Here is a 21,616-nt window from a genome sequence, read left to right on the forward strand (position 1 = left end):
TAACTGGTTGGCTTCCGTAAAGTGTCTGTTTCTCTTTTTAGGGTGATTTCTGAAGCTGTGTTTTGTGTCTCAGTATGCAAAACCTGAATCCAAAATTAATGTGCCCCTGCATTAATTCTGAAGGGTGCATTCCTGTGTGTATGAATTACAGCTTTGCCTTTAGAAAGAATAGGGACTGAGCAAAGGACACAGTGTGCCCTCCTACTTGTAGCTACCTTAAGGGCATATGTGACTGCGTTGGATCCAGAGATCCATTAGCAACAGGCATGATTGCAGCTCTTTCCTCTTGCCTTCTTGGGAGTCCTTTCCCAGCCCTGGGAATCAAGAGGACCCATGTGAACTAATACCTATGGTTATTTTATGATTATGTTGTATTTTTATTGTTAATATATATACATTTGTTACCTGCTCTGAGCCTTCAGGGAATGTAGGGTTATAAATATCTATTATTACTGTTGTTATTATTATTTAATAACAGTTTCACTGTTAGTCTGCGGGTCCTGTGACCCCAGACATCAGCTTTACCAGGATATGAAGGGTCTGCTATAGAGGGAAAACTTTACAGTCCTTATGTCAATGGATCAGGGATCTAGCCCTTTTCAGCACACTTGAAGATCAAGTGTGCAGAATTACACTGATATTCCGCATGAAGGAGGATTCTGATGGTTGCTTATTTATTAACCTGGGACAAGTCACTTGTTGATAACAACAATGATGAATGAGTTCATGGTCCATTCTCAGTATTGTCCATCAAGGAAATCTGTTGTGGATTTAAGAAAATGGGTTGATGTACATCTTTGTTTTCTGGCATTGAACCCACGTATCATTGGTATTATGCTGTTGTGAGGAGTTGCTTCCTGGATTTTCCTTTCTGCACAGAAATCAAGGGAGTGAATGATTACAATAGTATAATATATTACATTCTGTGTGTTTGGGGGGGGGGCATTAATGGAAACAAATGTACTCCCTTCTTGTGGCAATTAGTTTATGTCCGTGAGCTGGTTACTTTCGGCCACCGGCCTATCCTTGTGTAAGCTTTGTGGCATGAACAATCTGTTGCCATAAAGTGAAAAAAATTCTGTATAGCAATTACTAATTTTAATTTATATATGTCGACAGGTAGCTTCCTAAATGTCACTGATTTATTTCTCGTGACCCCTCTTTATACCTTAATTTAAGTGTGCATCAGCTTCTTGTTCCTGAGATACTGATTTTGTTCTGTAATTCCTTTTTTATGATGTAATATTGAGGATTCTTTAATTTGTTGTACTTTTTTGTTCCTGTAACCAAACCTTTGCTCATTTTCTTCCCTTTCTTCCTAACCTTTCCCCCTCTCATCAGGATTTTTGGCAGGTACTGACTTGTCAGCATGTGCTACATTTAACCAAGTTGTGCTTCAAATCCCATGTGCACCTTCTTTGAAAAGGGACAGTCTATATTTATCGTCTTCCCCATTACTTTAAAAAATTGGGTTTTTAAAATTAGATAGAAAATGGCTTTTAAAAAAAACACGGAACAGAAAACATTTTAAATTAAGGAAATGCACTAGTAAGAATTTAGTTTAAGCCATTTCATTCACAGAATTTTTAGTAAAACCGCAAGAAGCTAGAAATGGCCTTTTCCCGATTTTTGTGATCTGTTTTTGCTTCAGAGTCTTTTTTGAATAAAGATTTTACTAAAAGTTTTTAATACAAAAAGATAAAAATTCTAAGGAGCATATACAAGAAAAAATGAAAAATGAAAGAACAAAAAACAGACGGGTGTATTTATGCATGGCAGGAAACCTCACAAAAAGTCTTAAATTACAGCATGTGGACCTGGTTTTGCCACAGAAAAGCCACCATAGTATTTTTGATTCTGCATGGCATTCCCCCCTCATAGCAGCCACTGTGTCTTTCAGTGCAGTATTTAAATCTGAATTTAAAAAGTCTTTTCTTTTACAAGTCATAAAAATGCCTGTTTTTGCATGCATAAACACTAGCATTTTTTAAAATCTCCTTCCCTGTGCCACCATACACCAAGAGAGGAAATGGACAGGCTCTAGTCCCTCACCCACCAATGGGAGCTTAAGGTGCCCCTTGTTTGGCACACACCCTCCCATCTCTGCTATGACAATATTACACCAGCTGAAATTAATTAATTCATTCCCTCAGAGGCATTTGCAAGCATTTCAATCCACTCTCTACAAGGGACAGCATACCTCTGAGGGGAAAAGGTTGTAGTGTTTTCAAAAGGCTGTGTGCCCCCATGGAAATTTCTTGTTGAGGTCTCTGTGTCCATGAACTACAATTCCTATAAGGCCCTGTCAGTAGCATGTGCCAGAGTGGCGATCATGTGACATTGCAGCTGTCCGTGGGCTGCCAGTGAGCATCTAGCACAACGGAGGAATTCCTCCCCTCATTGTTTGCCATCATAAGTCCATCTCTCAAATGTATAAACCTTGCAGAAAAACATAGCCATTTTAAAAAATGCCGATTGGAAGGGTCAGCATGCTAATTTTGGTGAAAACCTTTTCATGCATAATAACCCCTTGTAAATTCATCACAGTTTTTGTGTTTTCCGTTGACCAGGTCAAAAACCATTACCCAGTAATTCAGATATATCCATTTATATCAATATTACTTACTTAAATTAAGATTAAAATTATTTCAAAAATTATTTTCTTTAGTTCCTGAAATAGCAAGTCATCAAATCATTTTTTTGACTTTCCTGCAAGAAATTTATAAGAAGTTTCCAGTTAATCATTAAGGAAGTTGTTGTCTTTTCTCTATTCAGTGACCCAAGTTTAGTCATCTCTGCCAGCTCTATCATCTTCAGTAGCCAATATTCTGTTGTAGGTATTCTTGTAGTTCTGCTATTCTGTGCAGAAGTCTGTGCAAGGGCTTGAGCATACAATAGATGTAGAACTAGGATTTATGAGTTTTCCTCCATGTTGGAAGATGTCCTGATGGCCACCCTCTCTTTCTGCTACTGTTCAGAGTGGTGGTGGGGGAAAATAAGGTGTGACATCACTTCCAGGGGAAACTGGGAAGTGGGAACACATAATTGCCAATGGCATTCCCCATGTTTTGTCCCACAGATTTCCCTCAGTTTTCAGGACTGGCAACCCTATGTAGCACGTAAAAGGTTGTCGGATAGAAATGATAATGAAACATTGAACAGAGTATGCAAACTTCCAATTAAGTAGATTTAATCAAACTTCTTTAAATCTTGATTAAAAATAGCTTAAATCCCAGTTAGATTTCCACAGGCAGGGGGGAGGCAATTTTTACTTGTCTGTTGCTCCCATGGGAGATCTCTGTTTCTCCTCAAGCTATTTCAGAAGGTCCACATCCCCAGGAGCAGCATTTTGGTATATGTTCTGGGCTCCTGCAGTTAGCCCAGATGGAGCAGTTAGCAAAAATCGCACACAAAATTTTAAGCAGGATCCAAGCCATTAAGTTAAGTATAACCTGAGAAGTTGGTTATTTCTACATTGATTAAAAGTAATCCAGTGAGAAAAAAATGATTATCTTTTCTGTATCTTTTACTTTATGCCTCAGATGCCCAGCAACTGAGGAAAATTAAAGCAAGTCGAAGTCTGTCTAGCTGCCTAGTTAAGGTCTTACCTTATTAAAATGCATGGCTTGTGCTCCCCTCCTCAGGATTTTAACTGAAAGGTACCAAGGGAATTAAAGGAAAAGTAGGATAATGACAAAAATATGTGTCTAATTAAATGCAGTGATCTCTTCTAAAGCTCTCGGGCTCTTACATGTGCAGATGTTTATGTCTGGAGGGCTCTTGTACTGCCTTGGGTGTATTTTTCAAGAAAGAAACCCTGCATGCTGACTAGTTCTCTTAAATAAGGGTACATAAATTCAGATTGCAGTAGTCCTCTGCTGAGTTGCCTCACTTGTTTGCGGAAGAAGCAGTAACTTAATGTTCCCGTAAGGAACTTCCCTTTTGATATGAAGGATTATGGCCCAAGCAAATGGGTGTTGCTTCAGTAGAATCTGAACTCTCCAAAATACTTTATTAGGAGACATATCACTCCTCTCATAACTGTATTGTCAGATGCTAGACTGCAAATATAGTTTTAAAATTTGAGGGGGGAACCTTTCCTAAAGGCAATTTTAACTAGAGATGTCCCACTGAGGTCCCTCCCTGCCCCAAATCCCTTCTACTCTCGGCTCCACCCCCAAAGTCTCCAAGTATTTCCCAACTCTGAGCTGGCAACCCTAATTTTAACTCACATTCCCACAGTCTGTCTGTGAGGCATTTTTGAATACTGGTAGATACTGGAAGGAAAATCTCAAATCTTTAGTATTTGGAAGTTTTGGTAAAGCCTTGGTGTCAGCAAATGCAATTTGTTAAAACGAGGATCCACCCTAAGATGGTTTGTTTTCTGGAAAAGTCCAAAGGTTTTTCCTATAGTCCTACAAGTTGGCATCCCATGAAAAACTGGATGAAATATGCTGAAGATCACAAATGTTTATTGAAAGTGCATGAGGAGGAGCTGCTTGCTCCCTCAGAGTGAAACAAGAAATCCCAGGTGTCAGATTTTCCCCTTCAGTATCTACAAGTTAACTATGACTCTTTAAGTTTTGTTCTTCTGTTGCCTGCAAGAACATGGCTGTCAAGAAGCATGAGCAGGAGACAGTTCTAAGTGTCTGCTTACCTAGTAACCATGTCAAAAGACATGCTGCTATGGGGGAAGAGGGGCTTTCCCACTTGAGCCATTGTAGTGGCTGCCATTTGCTAGCAGAATGGTGCATGCTCACTCCCTGGGCAAGTGCTGAGCCTGCACCTGCAATCCTTGATCTCTAAGATGTCCTGAGACACCTGTTTCATCTTACCTGGAGCACTTGCTAAGATTCTTGCAGACTTTCCTACTGAGATCTGTAGTCTTTGCACTGCGGAGTAATGTGACTTTCCCAGGGAATACATTTTTCTTCTTAAATTTTAATAATTTGTTTTTGCTGAAGCAGTTTATGGTTTATCCACAATGCCGTCATTGATCTTCTGGCCTCTGATCCATACAAATTCATCGTTTCAGAAAGAGCCATGTGTCTTCTGTCCCCTTTGTTAAAAATGTAAAAAGACTAGGTCTAAAGTAGAATATGAGACAACAAGTTACCCTCCAAACAAAACAACATTTGAGCAGATGGGCCAGAACTACCTGTGAATTTGGGAGATGCTACTAATGGGGAATGCAATATATTCTGTCCCTTTTAAAGAGGCATTTCCCTCTTGCTTTCCTTGCAAGGGTTTTCTCCCTTGCATGCTCGGTTCCTGCTGCCTGTTGAAGGGTCTTGGGACATTGGTGTCTTGTTTTTGCCCCCCGCCCCCCCATTATAGAATGCTAGCCTTGCATTTCAGGTGCGGCTTTTACAAATGGTGATGGATACTTTCTCTGCTGCTTTTAAGTTCTCTTTCTAGCCTCCGAAGACCACCAGTAGCCGTTCTTCTGCTCAACCTTTTGCTGAACCTGATTCAAAAAGGAAAAGATAGGATAGGTTTTGAGTTGATGAAATGTGGGGTTGGGGGTGCATGTTGATCAGCGTGATACGTTTTAGGATATTATTTTTACAATTTTGCCATCAGAATAAGCAAAACATTCCGGCTTAAAATGATTAACAGTAATGCCTCTCAAGACGTTGGGGTGATCAGTAATAGAATCATAAAATAGAATCATAGAGTTGGAAGGGACCATACAGGCCATCTAGTCCAACCCCCTTCTTAACGCAGGATCAGCCTAAAGCATCCATGATAAATATCTGTCCAGCCGTTGCTTAAAGACCACCAGTAAAAGAAAGCTCACTACCTCCCTAGGCAGTCAATTCCACTGCTGAACTACTCTGACTGTGAAAAATATTTTCCTGATATCTAGCCAAGATCATCCTACACGTAGTTTAAACCCATGACTGAGGGTCCTATCCTCTGCTGCCAACAGGAAACTTTCCCTGCCCTCCTCCAAGTGACAGCCTTTCAAATACTTAAAGAGGGCTATCATGTCCCCTCTCAACCTCCTTTTCTCTAGGCTGAACATCCCCAAGTCCCTCAACCTATCTTCATAGGGCTTGGTCCCTTGGCCCCCCCTATCATTCTTGCCACTCTCGTCTGCATCCTCTCCATTTTGTCCTCACCCAGAAACTGATTAGAGACTGATTAGGCTGTACATCAAAAGTCTGTGGTGATTTACGTAAGAGGTTAAATTGGTTTATATTATAGCTACTGTGATACAGCTCAGAGGCAACAGGGTTTACATGTCACAGATTGCCCCACAATTTCCCTGCCACAGTCACCCCAGCAGAAGTCATCCCCCCCCCCCACTGGGTCACTGGGGACTTTCATTTTTAAAAAGTGGCAATTGAATATCCTTATATCAACATTAGACATTTTAAAAAAATGCTGCCAAGTCAGCATTAAAGAAAATGGCCACTGTATGAGTAGGAAAACCTCGACTTTCCCATCCACACTTGATGTCCAAGCTTGACTGCTCAAATCTTTTCAACAAATGAGGATCGAGAAAGATCAGAGAAAAGGCAGGGAAACCCCAGGGGGTGGACCAATGTACCATGGTGCTGTGGGGAAGGAGGAGGGGGATGTACTTCCCCACAGAATTGGACCCAATGGAGGGAGATAACCTGTGTGCAAATGGCCTGTGGTTTGAACCCAGCAAAAAACATGCAAAGCTCTGTTTGTGCACTGCCACTTTCCTGCCTCTTCCTTCTTGTCACCAGAAGCTATCCCTCTTCCTGCCAACAAAAAAAGCAAGCCATGCCGTAGCTGAAGCTGGAATGCTGCACAGAGGTCTGCAGGCAGAAGGAGAAATCAGTGAAGCAGGATTCTGTTTTCATAAGGGAAGATTCTGGAGCCAAGCAAGAAGGGAGGTTGTATATTGTCAAATAAAGGAGGAAATTATTGTAACATCCTCCCTCTGGGCCGTTGGCATCAGTTTGAAATATTTCCTTGATAATAAAAGTGAAGCTTTTGCAGTTCAACCTGATTGCAAAAAGTAGTGAGATGTGATCTGGTGGAATTAAACGTTTCTAGAGTCTCGTTTGGCTTCTTGCAGTTATATGCAAGGATATCTTAACCTGAGATGATAATTTCACCTCTGACATTTTAAAGAAAACAAAGCGTTGGGCTGTAGCACCACTGATTAAAAGTCATACATAATTTCATAGGACTTCTTAAGACAGATCCTTGCCATTAATGAATCAGCAACTCCCAACATAATCTTACAGTCAAAGATGCATTTTTACCACAGGAGCGGTTTGGTGGAGCGGTTAAGAGTGACGGCTTTTAATCTGGCAAGCCGGGTTTGATTCCCCGCTCCTCCTCATGCAGCCAGCTGGGTGACCTTGGGCTTGTCACAGCCATGATAAAGCTGCTTTGACCAAGCAGTAGCATCAGGGCTCTCAGCCTCACCTCCCTCACAGGATGTCTGTTGTGGGGAGAGGATGGAAAAGTGATTGTAAGCCGCTTTGAGATACTTGGTAATGAAAAGTGGGGTATAAAAAACACTCTTCTACCATGGCAGAGCTTTGGAAAGCAGTCATAGATCTCAGTAACCAGTGTACCTTTCCATATTTAGTTCACTGATCTTTTCTCTCTAGGAAAAGGTATTAAGGCTGTATGTACAATCCTTGAAAGCCTAACCTTTTCCAGTGGTTCTGCAACAAAAATCACGAATCCAGCCTGTTCCCCAGAGCAGATAGGCATTACGTGCCCTTTTGCAAACCAACAGGGAAATTGTCCCAGAGCTTCAGAGCTACGGTCAAAAGTCTGGGGTTCTTCCTCTCGCTTCTCAGGCCCTTTTAAACAGATATTTCTATTTAAAAAATTGTTGTGTGCCTTTGTGCACCTTAATATCTATACCAGGGAAAAGTATAGAGCCAAGTTTGAGTCCAGTGGCACCTTTAAGACCAAGACAGTTTAATTATGAGTATAAGCTTTCATGTAATGCCTATTCCCAGAATTAAACAGTGTTGGTGTTAAAGGTACCACTGGACTCAAACTTGTTTCTCTTGCTTCAGACCGACACAATTACCCACCTGAGTCTGTGTTCTTGGAAATGGACAGTTTTATCCTTTGACCACCAAATGCACTAGACAGGTGGAGCAAACTTTAAAATTCCTGTATTTAAAAGCAGAACTTTTTTGGGTCTCAGTGAGAGTTGTCAGTCATGAGCGGGTTGTGCTTTCACCTTTTATTTTTATTATTAGATTTATATATACCGCCCTCCCTGAAGGCATTTATAAATGCATGCTTTGTGTCCATCCCTTTCTGTCCTGTACATGTTTACAGAGGAAGAAGTCTCACTGAGTTGAATGTCACTTACTCCCAAGCGTGTGCACAGGACTGCGGTTGTAGTTGTCAGTAAGGAAGATCTCTGTGTGTTGCCAAGTTGAGCGTGGTCAATGGGGACTGAAAGAGAATGGCATTACAGCAATCCGAAATATATGCACTATCTTAAGCACTCAGTTTTCAGCCACTGCACATCTCCAGAATACAAAATGAGAGACTTTCCTAAGTCTTTAATTATTCAACTTGAATCTATTTTGGTGAAATTACAACAATTAATAATTCTATGGGCTCAGTGCCCCCCTTAACGTATTTCATTTTTGTGAATGAAATTGGTCAATGATTGCTTAAGATAATCACGTTTTAAAGTACAGTATTGAAGCATAAACATTAACGGCATGGAGAACGTCACTGAGCATTCACTTCCTTCATGTTGCGATTTCAAGTGGTCAGTTTTACATGATTGTCTGTCAAGTTGTCTGCACAGATGCTGCTTATTAATGCCCAAGTAGGGTTTAAAAAAAAAGTAAAATAACATACTGTGTGGTTTTTGTTATCCTCTTAAAAATCTATGCACTGTAGGCCTTGGCCCGGGATTGCCACCTGCATATAAATCTTACGTATTAGTATTTGGGGATGAACCAACAAAAGAGGGAACAAAGTACTAACCCAACCTGTGTACGCAAGCTAGGAACCTAAATGGTTGAACAACAGGAGCAGATGTATTAAATATTAAAATGCAGGTATTTATTTCAATACATGTGCACATATAAAACTTAAAAATGTCAACATATACCACGCACTCTTGCACACATCCAAAACATTTTGACACATGGATAAATGGCAAGAAACCAGGTAACCTAACGTGTTTCAGCCCCCCCCTTCGGGTCTTCTTCAGTGGTCTAATATTTAAATGCACTCATGTGATGTCATAATGGGGACTACAAGGTGGTAAACAACCGCATTCAGTCTATCATGTCTTCCTTTTTGAATATAAGGGTTGAAGAAAGAAGAGGGTGTTCTGCAACTCCAGTGCCAAGTGTACCTCTAAAAACTATGTTTCCAAAACGACTAACACATGATCGGATCATGGCAAATATTAGACACCCTTGGGGCACATATTGTTGTTTTGTTCATCATACTCCCTCTGAAAGTTTACATTCCCACTTTGGGCAATAAGGGGTGAGGAGATGGGCTTTTTCAGCGCTTCACAATTCAACTAATTGAAACAGTAGGACTAGCATTGGGGCTCTCTGGTGTCTTAGTCCTCGTGCTCCATTGATGTAGTGAAGAACCAGACTCTGTAAATGGTCCGATTAAAAGAAGGCGCTCCGGCTTCAAACAAATGCCAGCTTTGAAATCCTGAAACGTTTCTTTCTTAATGCAGGGGGCACATTCAGAGTTACCTCAGTGAATATACTACGTGAGCCAAGTGGATGTATAATGTAAATGTACCTAATTTGCTGCCAGCTAAATAGAATAATTACTGCATCTCTGAAAGATGTGTGGCCAGTGGGCATGTGCATAGAATTAAGGCAGAATGTTCATCATATGTGCATGGATTTTTTTTTTTTTGGCCAGAATTGGATTTGCGGACCTCATTTGCTTGTGCCATGGTTTAGGCACAAATCTGACCTTAACGTCTCTGCTGCACGAGAGTGTTAGATTTCTATTGCTGTATTACCAGCCAGGAGATGCAGTCCTTTGTAATCATAACTCTTGTACAATAAGTGCCGTGGATTTGGGGGCAGGGCATGTTTTGTCTGCCTCTTTTATTTTTCATAGAGGGCCAATCCTGGCTTAGCATTTCCTCCTGTGCATATAAATGTGGATCTCCCAAGGCCACTGGTGAAAGCAACCATTCACTTGGGAAACATTAACTTTGATTTAACCCATTAGACACCCCTCCCCCCCCCAAAAAAAGTGTTTTTCAAAAACTGGCTTGTCGTTATTTTTGACTTATGGGTTTATTTTTTCCCCCTTCTTAAAAATAGCTGTGCACTCTTCTTGCATGGTTCACGTACAGCCACATCTGCAAGAAGCATTGCTTTGATTTGTTTCACTTAGCTGATGATCTGAATCCATTTGACGGTGATTCAATTGTACCCTTCCGTCTATGCATATTCTTGCTTGTAACGGTGTGTACAGTGAATGGATATCGAACTGAAGTATGTCTCTGTATGCTTGTTTATATGCTTGTGTCTAATGGGATTTTACTGCTGCAAGAAAAGTATATAAGCTTTATACTAATGGACTGATCTTTTTTTTTTTGCATACTTAAATATGTTGTGAATTTCAGACACTTTTAGCATTCTTTGCTGATCTGAAAAGGCATACGTATTCAATAAGCTGAGCTGCATTTTGGGGATTGCGACCACAGCCCTGTTGGATTAATATTTTCCCTTTTTACAAACTTTATATAGCAAAGTATATATTCCTTCCGTAATTTGACAGACAAATAAGTGGATGCTCAGAATTGGCTTGGCATTCAGAAGTGAAGAGGGCCAGCAATGGAAAGTTGGCGCTGAAGTTCCTTTACTAACCAGTGGGGCCGTCCTCGGGGTTTACGGGGTCTGCAGCGGGTGTGATGTGGGGGACCCTGCTGCTTCTCTCTCAAAACCTCATCCAAAACCCCTGCAAATACCAAACATGAGTGTGGCAGGGTGATAGATGAGTGTGGCAGGGTGATAGCAAGGAGCTGAGGCAGGAGGGTCCTTGCTTTTTCGGGGTCCTATGCCAAATTGCCTTAGTCCCCATGCCCCAAGTCACTCTGCGGGCTGATGACAGCATTTGGGTAGTAACACATTTAATACTAACAATTTGCATTTTAGAGCTCTGCTTATCCCTGTTTGCATGTTGATTTTTTTTAACAACTCCTTGCATTAGATTTCAAATATGAAAATGCATTGCGCATCAAGATAGTATTGCAGGAAGGATAATCAGGGGAAGATTGTATTGAGCCTCTTAATTCAGTTTTATACACAAGAGAAAATGAATTTTAATAGAGCGCGCTCAAGCAATTGACTTTATGTCTGTAAAATTAATAGAGTTGGTAGAATTGCAGGAGGAAGTGGGAAGGTGCTCACTCGAAACATGCATTCAGGGCTGGGATTGCCAGCCTGAATGTTGAGTTCTGGTCAGGTTTGACTACTAATTTCATATTGCTATTGCCCCCAGCGGAAGAAGAAAATTAGAGAAGCAGTTCAAGCGACCAAAAACCTCGCCCCAAAATTCCAAATCTAGCATGAGGATTTTTCTAAGAAGATAATAGTCAAATGTAATCTCTTCCATTTTCTTGGTCTGATGGTCAAGACGTGCATTTGTTTAATGTATATTTAAAAATTAGCTGGAACAAGAGAGTGCGGCCCGGTTAATGATGGGAGGCTTTTCCCTGTCTTTCACTCAGCAGGGTGCTCATTGGAAATAGTGTGCTAGTGATTTTTAATTTCAAATATGCACTGAAGAGAAAAAATCCTATGGCTAATTCAGCAAAAGGGCGCCCGAGGAAGTTAATGCTTGCAAAGTTAAGTGTCTCTATGATCCTAAATGTGGGGAAGAGCAGGGGGGAATGTGCCTTTACAGGATCACAGGAGTAGAAGAATGGGAATACAGTGACCTTATATGAAATCTATTCAGATGTAATAACCCCAAGAGAGCTTTCCCTGGTGCCTTTATGTTGCCTTCAAGCCAAGAGTCCTCCAGTTGACCCTCATGCCACATCTATGATCCTTTTAGAAAGAGCTTCCAGGCTTTTGAAAGGAATCTTAAGGTACAGTATACCACATAACTCTGTGGCTAGTTTTGGGGTACCTTTGGATGTGTTGCTTGAACAGGCCCTCCCCATGCTGCGCAACATACTCAGGTGTTTGCGATAAGGCATGTGGAGCTTACATTAAAACAGCAGTGGGGAGTCAAGAATTCCCCAGCACTTTACATTGTGGCTTCTGTTGTTTTTTAAAAAGAAGAACGATGCATAATTCAGAACCTTGAAAGTTTATAGTTTAAATATCGGCCTTCTGATCTTGAGAGCGCAATTCTCCCAGGCCTATTAAATCATAGTGCATGTTTCCAACTGGAGCTGATAGGGAGCAAGAATGTCGGCCATGCAATCTTCATCTGATTTCGGTTTTAAAAGCAGCTTGCCTTGAGCTGAACGGGATCAGACACATTGTGCGCAGTGTTAGCGGCTTGAGGATATGTATTGTCATGATAACATAATCGGGGGAAATATTTTGCAGGATCATAGAGCTATCGCTGTAAGTTGCTTGCATTAAGAGAGCTTTTAATGTTTAGTGTGATCAGTAGCTTGTGGTTATTTTGAGAGGCTTCTTAAGTGTTTCCTTAGGAAGTTCTTTATTTGTAAGAGCTTCAAAAGGGAGTGGGTTATAGTGAAATATTACTTGCTGAATATTACTGAAAATGCGCTAGACTTCCCCTACGATTTGGATGCATTTCTAGTTTCCCCCAAAGTGTTGTTCCAATTGATGTTTGTGTGATGTTTGCGCCTCTCGATATCTTATATCATTTCTCATTAACAAAAATAAGAATTGTGTGTACACTGGGTGTTGGTGGGGGACTTGGGGCTGACTACTGTTTTCCATAATGTCTTTGTGAACTGGTCTCATTTTTACTTTAAATGATTTGTTAGATTGTCTCCAATTTACTAAGTACTGTCAGCTCTACTAGAGCAGGTATACAAGTCTTGCTAGGCTTCTGAAATGCTTTAACATCTACAAGAACTTACAGTTCCAAGTTTTCCTTGCTCTTCAGATGTAATTAATGCTGTGATGTTTTCCATGTGCTCTAAGTGTCACTGCTTAACAAATTGTCTTTCCTTTATCTTGTATATGATGGGATCCTCGCTAGACAGAGGTAACAGATGGGGGACAGTTGTATAACTGGACCCTGGTGTGCTGTTGGTGGTGTCTCTTGTTCCCCAAAACTGTCCTCAACTTAAGCTTGCAACTTCTGTGCCTGCATGCTTTCATGTACATTAACCACAACTAGACTTAATCCTTTAATATATTTTTCTTTCCCTTGTGCGTGTGTGTGTGTGTGTGTGTGTGTATGTGCGCTTGACATCTTCTAATCCTATTGAAGTAGTGCCGGTTTGAAAATGTAGGCTTTGCCCTCTAACCCATTGCATAACTCCTTTTCAGTCTTTAAAATCTGCAGAGGTGTCAAATCATTGGGTGTGTCTGTTCAGCAGTTAATCCAGTAGGTGGGGAAACACAGTGATGCGTTTTGTGTTATTAAAAATCTGCTTGGCCCCACTGTGGCCCTCTACAGATGTAACGGCATCGATCTTTTAACCATGGTAAAAAGAGCAGGAGGTGGGCCTGAGGTTCAGACAATCCTCCCCTCTCCCCGAAGCAATGCCTTCCGTGGCTTTTGTGCCTGGTGTATGTGTTGACATGACTGCTTCATACATGCACTGATACACATGGCTAAATGCTAACCAGGTTCCCTTGAAACCCTGGCCTACAACATGGCCACATCTCGATCTCAGAGCAAGGAGGGAGCATGAGCTGAATGCTTTAATGGCCTGTTGTGTGGGTCGGGTGCACTAGGCTCCTATGCACCTGGTCTTGCAGAGCAGCTGGGAGTCAGGGCCTTTGCCCCTCCCCTCTATGAATGTAGGCAAAGAATACATTGAGAGGAGAAGAAGAGCTGGGTTTTTTGTATCCCTCTTTTTACCACTAAGCTGGCTCTCAAAAGAGAAAAGAAGACTTGGAATTGCAGTAAACCGTTTCCCCCTCACTGAGATCTCCTTGGTAATTTCTCCTTTTCTGGGGAGATGTTCCTTCCACCCTCTCTCACTGTCTTAGATACCCTCCACTGAACAGAAGGCTCGTTGCCTGTCTTTAAGGAGAGAAAGCAAAGAATGGTTAGCTGTTGGTTATCCTTCTCCTCATCCTTTGGAAGCTCCCCAGTGCTGCCTTTGGCTCCCAGAAGATCCCACATAACATGCAGGGTGGATGTTATACCCCCTTTATTCTGGACCCTTCTTGTCGTTCTGGGCCAAAGGCCCACCTCTGCCCTTGCTTTTCGAGAAGTAAAAGAGGCATGTTAGGAGCAGCTCCATGGCCCAAGCACCATTGGATCCCCACCCAATGGCCCGCCTGGAGTTTAGAGGGAAACAAAAGGCATCTGCTGTCTTGACTGCTCTGAGGGGATAGAGGGAAGTTGGAGAGGTGCAGCCGAGGAGGCTGTGCAACTGTCACCATTGCTAGCTTCGGGAGGGGACCATGTTTAGCTTTAACCATGGCTTAGCTCAGTGTAATACGAAACCATAGCTAACACCAGCACCATTGCCCATTTCCAGTCTTAGCCATGCGTAAGAGATGGACAGTGTTATGTCTGCATTTGAGCCCGCAACTGTTTTGTAAAGGTTCAGCGAGCAACTTATTTTGCGGGATCATCACTGCTGAGTGCATTCAGAATGTAGGCATTCAATGCCGTGGACTCATCACTTCGTTTTATTAAGATGCACCAACCCATGAGTGAAATTCCTTTTAGGGGATAGTCCCAGAGAGCCCTTGGAGCAGCCTGCCCATTGGCCGACCTGCTTGGTTTGCACAGAACCACAAGGCTCTTAGGAGGCAGGTGCATTGCAAAAGATGGGATAAGGCTGGTTGCTTCTAAACTTTTGATGATCAAGGACCATCTGACAGATTTAAAGGCTGGAAAGGTATCTTGTACGGATATAGGAGGGATGTATGGAGATAAAAACAGATGGCTAGAGGCAGCGATCCTAATGATATAAAAACTGCAGCCCTATTTTCACTGCTGGTTGTTTGACTGAATTTATTTTTTTCTTTCCTCTTGGGGAATGTGGTGCCCTTGGATATTTTTGAAATAGAAAATCTCCCAGGAAAGAGAGAAGTTTGCCGATGAGGACAGCATATTCTATGCCCTTGGAGAATGCGGTCTAATCTCCTTTTCAGATTATATCTTCCTCACAACAGTCCTTTCTAGTAAGTACATGGCTTCTTTGCTGCTTCCTTACAGCCTTAAGAAAAGAAATCCAATGGTTACATAATTCACTTGCTTTCCTAGAAGGGTTTTGTCTAAACTAGAACCACTTCAGCTGGCATTGTTTTCCAAATATGGTGTGTAGTGAAATAAAACCTCATTTGCAGGTCAGAGTGCATACACATACAATCATTGCAGAGTGTACATGTAAGTACAAAGCCTTCATATTCCATCCATCATGCCTACGAAGGAGCATGTGATTTTAAACTCCACATTTATCCAGCTTTCACTTTTAAAGTGAATGCATGTTTGGCTCTTCCTTATGACCTGGTGCTCGCACATACGCGCAGGATGTCTATGTGAATGGGGTTAAGGATAACTGAACAGGCAGGAAGGAAGGGTGATAAGATCCCTAAAATTGTTGAGTACGTAGGTGTCATTCAGAATGAAGTGGAGAACTTGCAGAGTTACCTCCAGGTAGAGTAGAAAAGAATTATTGAAGTGGTTGAGAGATGTTTGTCTAGACCTCCCACACACTCATATGCACACACACACACACATGTTAGGAAGCTTTGTTGGTTTCAAAATAGCTAAGGTAAAGAGCAAAGTTTTTATAGCTCACTGGCAAGAAGAGGAATACTGTAAATACGAAACATTCTTTCCTGCTCTTGGGAATCAGTGCATGGGAGTTCGTAGCTATCATTTTCAGAATCCCACTAGGGGGGAAATGCAAAGTTATCGAAGTGAGATAGGAAAAACAGCAATTCTCCCCTGGTTCTAGGTCTCCATACCTGATGGGTGGTTCTCAGTGCTGTTGCTAGGGAGTCAGGACTAAAAAGTTTTTCCTCTTCCTGTCTCCTGCCCATCTTCTCCAGTTTTTCTCCTGCCTCTCAAAGAGTGCAGTTGTGTGAGCTTTTGCTCTTCACCCTTTTGCTAGATTTATCCTTATATCTCACTTTTCCTTAACTCTTTTCCCTACCCTTCCTTATTAGGAATAGTTGATAGTTAGAGTTATAAAGGTATTGACAGTTAATATTACAGTTGATAAAATTGCTTAATAGTTATAAGTAATAGTTATAAAAAAAATTACAATTATTGTTTAAGGTTATTGTTCTTACTGCAGTTTGATTTCGTTTGAATTTAAATCGTCAACGAGTCTTGTAGCGCCATAATGGCGCACGGCTTGCTCAGTGACAATTATCTGTCTGAGTCTGATCTCCCAGCTGCTCAGATTACTGCCAGTGGAGCAACGGGCCTGGCAGATTGCGCCCATATAAGAGATTGCACCTATACAAGGGCCTTACCGACCGAGGCAGCCCCGAAGAAATCCGTAAAGCCGAAAAGGCTGTTTGCAAGGGTGCTAAGAAATGGCGCACCAACAAGACGAAAAAAATCAGGCAGGAACAATCCACCGCGCTCTGCAAACTCCGGTGGCCATTTTGTCTGTGCTGAGGATGCAATTCTCCGCGTGAATAAAGTGAGGAATGGAAAACTTGTTTACCCAAGTAAATAAGCAAGAACTAGATCACAAGATTCAATTAGAACAAACAGATGTAACTTGATACACAGCTGTCTCATGACTTCGGAAGAGTCACTGTATTTCTCCCCTCCCAAGATTTCTTTTACATGCACCAGAATCCACGTGGTAGGCTCCTCTGCTCTCCTGGATATCGTGAATTCAGTAATGCCAGCATAACCTGAATAACATAAACAGGAAATAAACAGATCATGGCTTGGAATTTATCTGGGAGGCAAATTAAGGCATCCACAGATGGCCATTTGGATGTAACGTTTCTGCAGTGAGCTTTGTCGCTTACATTTCTGAAGCAAAAGATGAATGATGGTAGCTTCCAAGGAGGAGAGTTGGAAATGAGAATACATTTAACTTTCTGTTTGGGAAAACTACCTGCTAGGAAAGAATCGTGTAACTTCCCATACAACTGAGATCAGGGATATTTGCTGGAGGCTCAGCTGAATGTGTCAGGTCCGTGAAGGTAGCCATCTTCAACCTATAGATTATAGGATGCTCAGGTGAGTTTTGAAGCCTCACCTGCTGAGTCACGAGAGCCCATAAAGCCTCCTTATTGGTTTTGCTTGTTTTTGTTTTTTGACAGTGCAGACTGCTAATGTGCATATGTAGAAAGTCATGCCTCCTGCCCCTCATTGCGCGCACACACACACAAACACAGGAGAACAAGGCAAGATTATTCAGTGGTGGAAACAATACCTCCTTGGCTTGTTCATCACCACTGCCTACATCTGGTGCTTGGCTTTGTATATCCTGTACCCAGCTGCCTGCGTAGTCTGCCCGGGTGATGTTGATGAAGTGTATCTTTGGACCCCCTTCTCCAGTTATATGATTTGGGGAGGGTGTCAGCTTTTGGTCATATGTATGCAGCTCATTCGGTCCCATTCTACCAGCTTGGGGTTAACAGAAGGTCCCATTTCTGGAAAGGTGGAAGACTGCTGGCTTAGCATGATGTTGTAAATTGAGCTGTTTTCCTTTGGTCTTGTTCATTTGTTCTGAACTAAAAAAGCCCAATTAGCCACTGCTTGTAATAAAATAATTAGTTACCGCTTGTAGTAAAATAAACCTGCAGGAACAAAATAAATAGAATGTTAATTAATACAGTATTAAGCTATGGAGTCTTAATGAGCTGCTTATTTGTAATTGTGGAATGCTTAGTTTTGTTTTTTTTTAAGGAGCCCAAATTAGTTTGCGAACCAATATACTCAGAAGATGGCTGTATGTTCAACTTTTATTACCTGACCAATGGAAACCTCTGCAGATGGAGAAGGCCACAGCTAGCACCACAGCAATATGAAAACCTCGAGTATAGCAAATTGAGCCTTCTGCTGCTATATTTATGTTCAGTTTTTAATCCTCTTAAGTTACGGGTTTTTACACCACACAGCCAGCTCTGCTTGTCTTGGAAACCTAATTACAAGCGAGGATAATTTAAATGCCAAAAAATTGAGATATTTGATGCTATCTGCCGAGGTTGCTTTGCCAGAGCCCTCCCTCGTGCTTCAGCGCATCAGCCCATCCCCTGTGGCCCCCTTGTGGTGTTTCTTCTGAAAATGGCCCTGTTCGCTCTCTAAAAGGGGAGTGGGGGGATGAGGAAGAAGGCCAATAAACCTGAGGAAATCGGTTCCAGTTCTTCTTCCGGCTGTGAACAGCAGCGCTCCTCAGCTGTCCAAAGCTTAAGCAAAACCCATTTGCATTTTACAGGCATGGAACTGTTTGCACGCTGCCTAGAAAATGAGGCCTGTCGTCATATTTTATTTATGAGAGACTTTCTCCTTTCGCACGCGCCCGGTTTTTCCTCGTCAGAGGTGTGCTCAAATGGGAAAACAACACACGCACCCCCCACCAAATGTAATAAAGCAACATTATCAAATCGTCAGGACTTCTGTTAAAGGCTGCTCTCGCAAAACGGTTCGGAAGATGGCATGCCCATTTCATTGCTTTAGTTGCTCCCCAATGTGAATTTTGATCAGCGTGAATTTCCCTGGCGATGAGGCCCAAGGTGAAAGGCAAAGAGATGCATTTTCTTTTATACATCCTTAAACATCCTTTTATACATTTTCTTTTATACCTCCTTTAAGTCAGCATTTGGATGGGCAGTGAGTACGATAGTTCTCCCCCCTCCCTGCATTTGGAGCCCACTCCTAGGCATATTTATCCGGAAGGTACCAACCACACTCGAGCGACTGCCTCGCTTAGGTCCCTTCCATGCTGCTAAATGGTTTATTTTGACCAGCAGCCCTAAGTAAGGGTTGGAACTGTGGTTCCGCACAGGTATAAATATTGGTATGCCCACGGAGATCCGGCAATATAATAATTATAATTATTTTATTTTTATAGCCTGCCCTTCCCAGTTGGATCATAACAGGATCTTACTCTGCTATGTTAGCAAATTTCTGCGGGAATGTAGTGCCGTAGCCATTGCAGTGGGGAACAGCTGTGTATGTAGGGGCCAAATAAGTAAATTCTGTACTGCGTAGATCTTACTTCTCTCTGCAGTCATCCCTTTAAATGCCATTCTTCCCTCTTTGTTTCACCATGTGTCCATATCTGCTTCTCTATGCTCAGTTATGTCCTGTTATTTTACCAGCACCAACAGTACTTCTAAGTGAACCTAAAACGTTTCCTGGGCTTTGGATGCTATTTTCCCCTGTGTAGCCAACATGTTTGATGTTTTTTTTTCTGTTTATTATTTGACTTTTTAAATCATGTGGTTAGGGCAGCGGTTCTCAACCTCGGTGTCAGGACCCATTTGGGGGTCGAACGACCCTTTCACAGGGGTCACAGCAAGGCAAGCAGCTTGGCCGGGGGGGGGTATGTCATCCACACAACAGCCTTGCGGGTTAGATCGAGAGAGCGTTCATCTGTGTGGAGCAGTGGAAAAGAGCAAGATCAGCATGGTAGGACAAGAACTGAACTGAGAAACCTCAGGGGAAAAACAATTTATATATAATCCTGAACAATGGATGTTCACGCCATTGGTCAGTTTTGGTTTAATTTCTGTGAAAGAACACTTGCATAAGTTTATCGGTGGGGGGTCACCACAACATGAGGAACTGTATTAAAGGGTTGCGGCATTAGGAAGGTTGTGAACCACTGGGTTAAGGTATCAAAAGCAACTAAAGGTGAATGAACAAGTCATTTTGACTGCATAGAGAAAAGCAGTTGCTTTTTCCTCTAGAGATGCATATTTCGTAGTAGCTTCCCTTAGCCCCGTTTTAATATGAAGATAAATTAATGAGCGTTTGGTCATCTCCAGGTGAAGACTGTGATTTTTTACCAAGTAGCCCTGAGAGTTTTTAGTCTTCTAGCTAGGCAAAGGATTGTCGCTTTTGGCAAGCGCTCCCTATCAGCCTGGGCCTGGTGTTTGCTATGGGAGCCTTCTTTGTGATTTTTTATTTGATTTAATAGACCCCTGAAGGTCAGCCAATAACTGAAGTCGGGTTGCTAAAAGATAATGCTTGTGCTGTCATCTAGGACATTGACTCTTATCTCTGTTCTGCAGCTGGACAAGATAAAGTTTTAACTGTACTTAACCAGGTTAATTAATTTAATTAATTTAACCTGGTAAATCTTATGTTCAGAAACTTCTCCCCCTCCACCCAGGAGTAGAAATACTACTTAAGAATGTAGCTAGAATTCACCCCCTCTGCTCAATGTTAGCTCGAATGAAAATGACCCGTGTTATCTTCATGACCTCCAGGAGACAGCAACCCCCTAAGTGGCTGGTGGTCACTGAAAAATTTTCAAGGGTATCTTCAGTACCATTTCACACTGTCATTATCAAGAAGTCCCTTGAAGATTTTAATAGTGGGATGCAAACAGAACTTGCTTGTCTTTCTGTTTCTACAAACATAATTTTTTAAAGTGTGGACTCATAGAACTCATGTGGGGTGGGGGAGGAATTCTGTCTCCCCCTTACTTCCCTGCTGGACCAGCCACAACTCCTGGGGAGTCCTGCAACCACTGCTAGGCCTAGCCTGCCACGGCAGGTGCTGCAGGTCCTGGGCTCTGCCACAGTTGATGCCTGGCCCAGCGCAGTTACTGGAACCTGCCAGAGCAACCAACCTCCAACTCAAGGTAGGAAAAGGTGTTCCCTGCACATGTACAGAGAACGCTTTTTTACTTTGGGCTGAATTACTTCCAGTGTAATTATTTTTTTTAATTCTGCAAATTTGAGGGGTCACCCAAGTTTGCGGAAAAATCTGGTTTAATCTATGACCCCAATCCACAGATTTAGATATCCGTGGATAGGGGGTGGGGGCATACTTGAGAAATAGATACAGAGATTCTCTTAAGTTTATAAGCTTGACTTTTGACATGTACCTGCTACATTAGAATGTGCAGAGATTTTACATGCTTAACCCCACACATTCACACATCTGTAAACCGCCCGTGGCGCCGCGGGCGCCACGGACTAAATAAAACAGTAAGGGGTCCTGGGGCGGGATGAGTCCGGGATGAGGAAGGGTCCAGATTGGACCCTTCCTCATGACAGACAATCGGAGGGACCAATTGGCAGGCGCAAAGCGCCTGCCAATTGGTCCCTCCGATTCCAAGCCCCAGGAATTGCGAGCCGCGCACAGCGCGGCTCGCAGTTGCTCTCAGCCTGACGCGGCGAGAGGCGCAAAGCGCCTCTCGCCGTGTCAGGCCACCGCCTGAGGGAGCCCCCGGCAGTCGCGTGGAGCGCGGCTGCCGGGGGCTCCCTGTCCGGCAGCCTGACGCCGCGAAGCGCCTCTCGCCGCGTCCGCGCGGCCCGATCCGCGGGGGTGACTTCCGGCCGCGGCCCGACCCGCGGGTTTGGCTTCCGGGCGCGGCCCGACC

At 42.6% G+C, this 21,616-nt stretch overlaps 1 protein-coding gene across 4 annotated transcripts in view; it reads left to right on the forward strand.

Moving 5' to 3' along the window:
- Window positions 1-21,616, forward strand: part of MICU1 (mitochondrial calcium uptake 1) — a 163,962-nt gene that overhangs the window by 62,630 nt on the left and 79,716 nt on the right. For 3 of the 4 annotated variants that reach the window (XM_077350442.1, XM_077350444.1, XM_077350445.1), the window contains one exon: window positions 15,152-15,266. In XM_077350442.1, coding sequence (XP_077206557.1) covers window positions 15,152-15,266 — 115 coding nt within the window. Of the gene's footprint in view, window positions 1-1,960; window positions 13,162-15,151; window positions 15,267-21,616 lie in introns of those variants that run through there. The other variant, XM_077350446.1, reaches the window with a different exon arrangement.

The sequence above is a fragment of the Paroedura picta genome, chromosome 8 (genome assembly GCF_049243985.1).
Source record: "Paroedura picta isolate Pp20150507F chromosome 8, Ppicta_v3.0, whole genome shotgun sequence".
In the NCBI taxonomy this organism is placed as follows: domain Eukaryota; kingdom Metazoa; phylum Chordata; class Lepidosauria; order Squamata; family Gekkonidae; genus Paroedura; species Paroedura picta.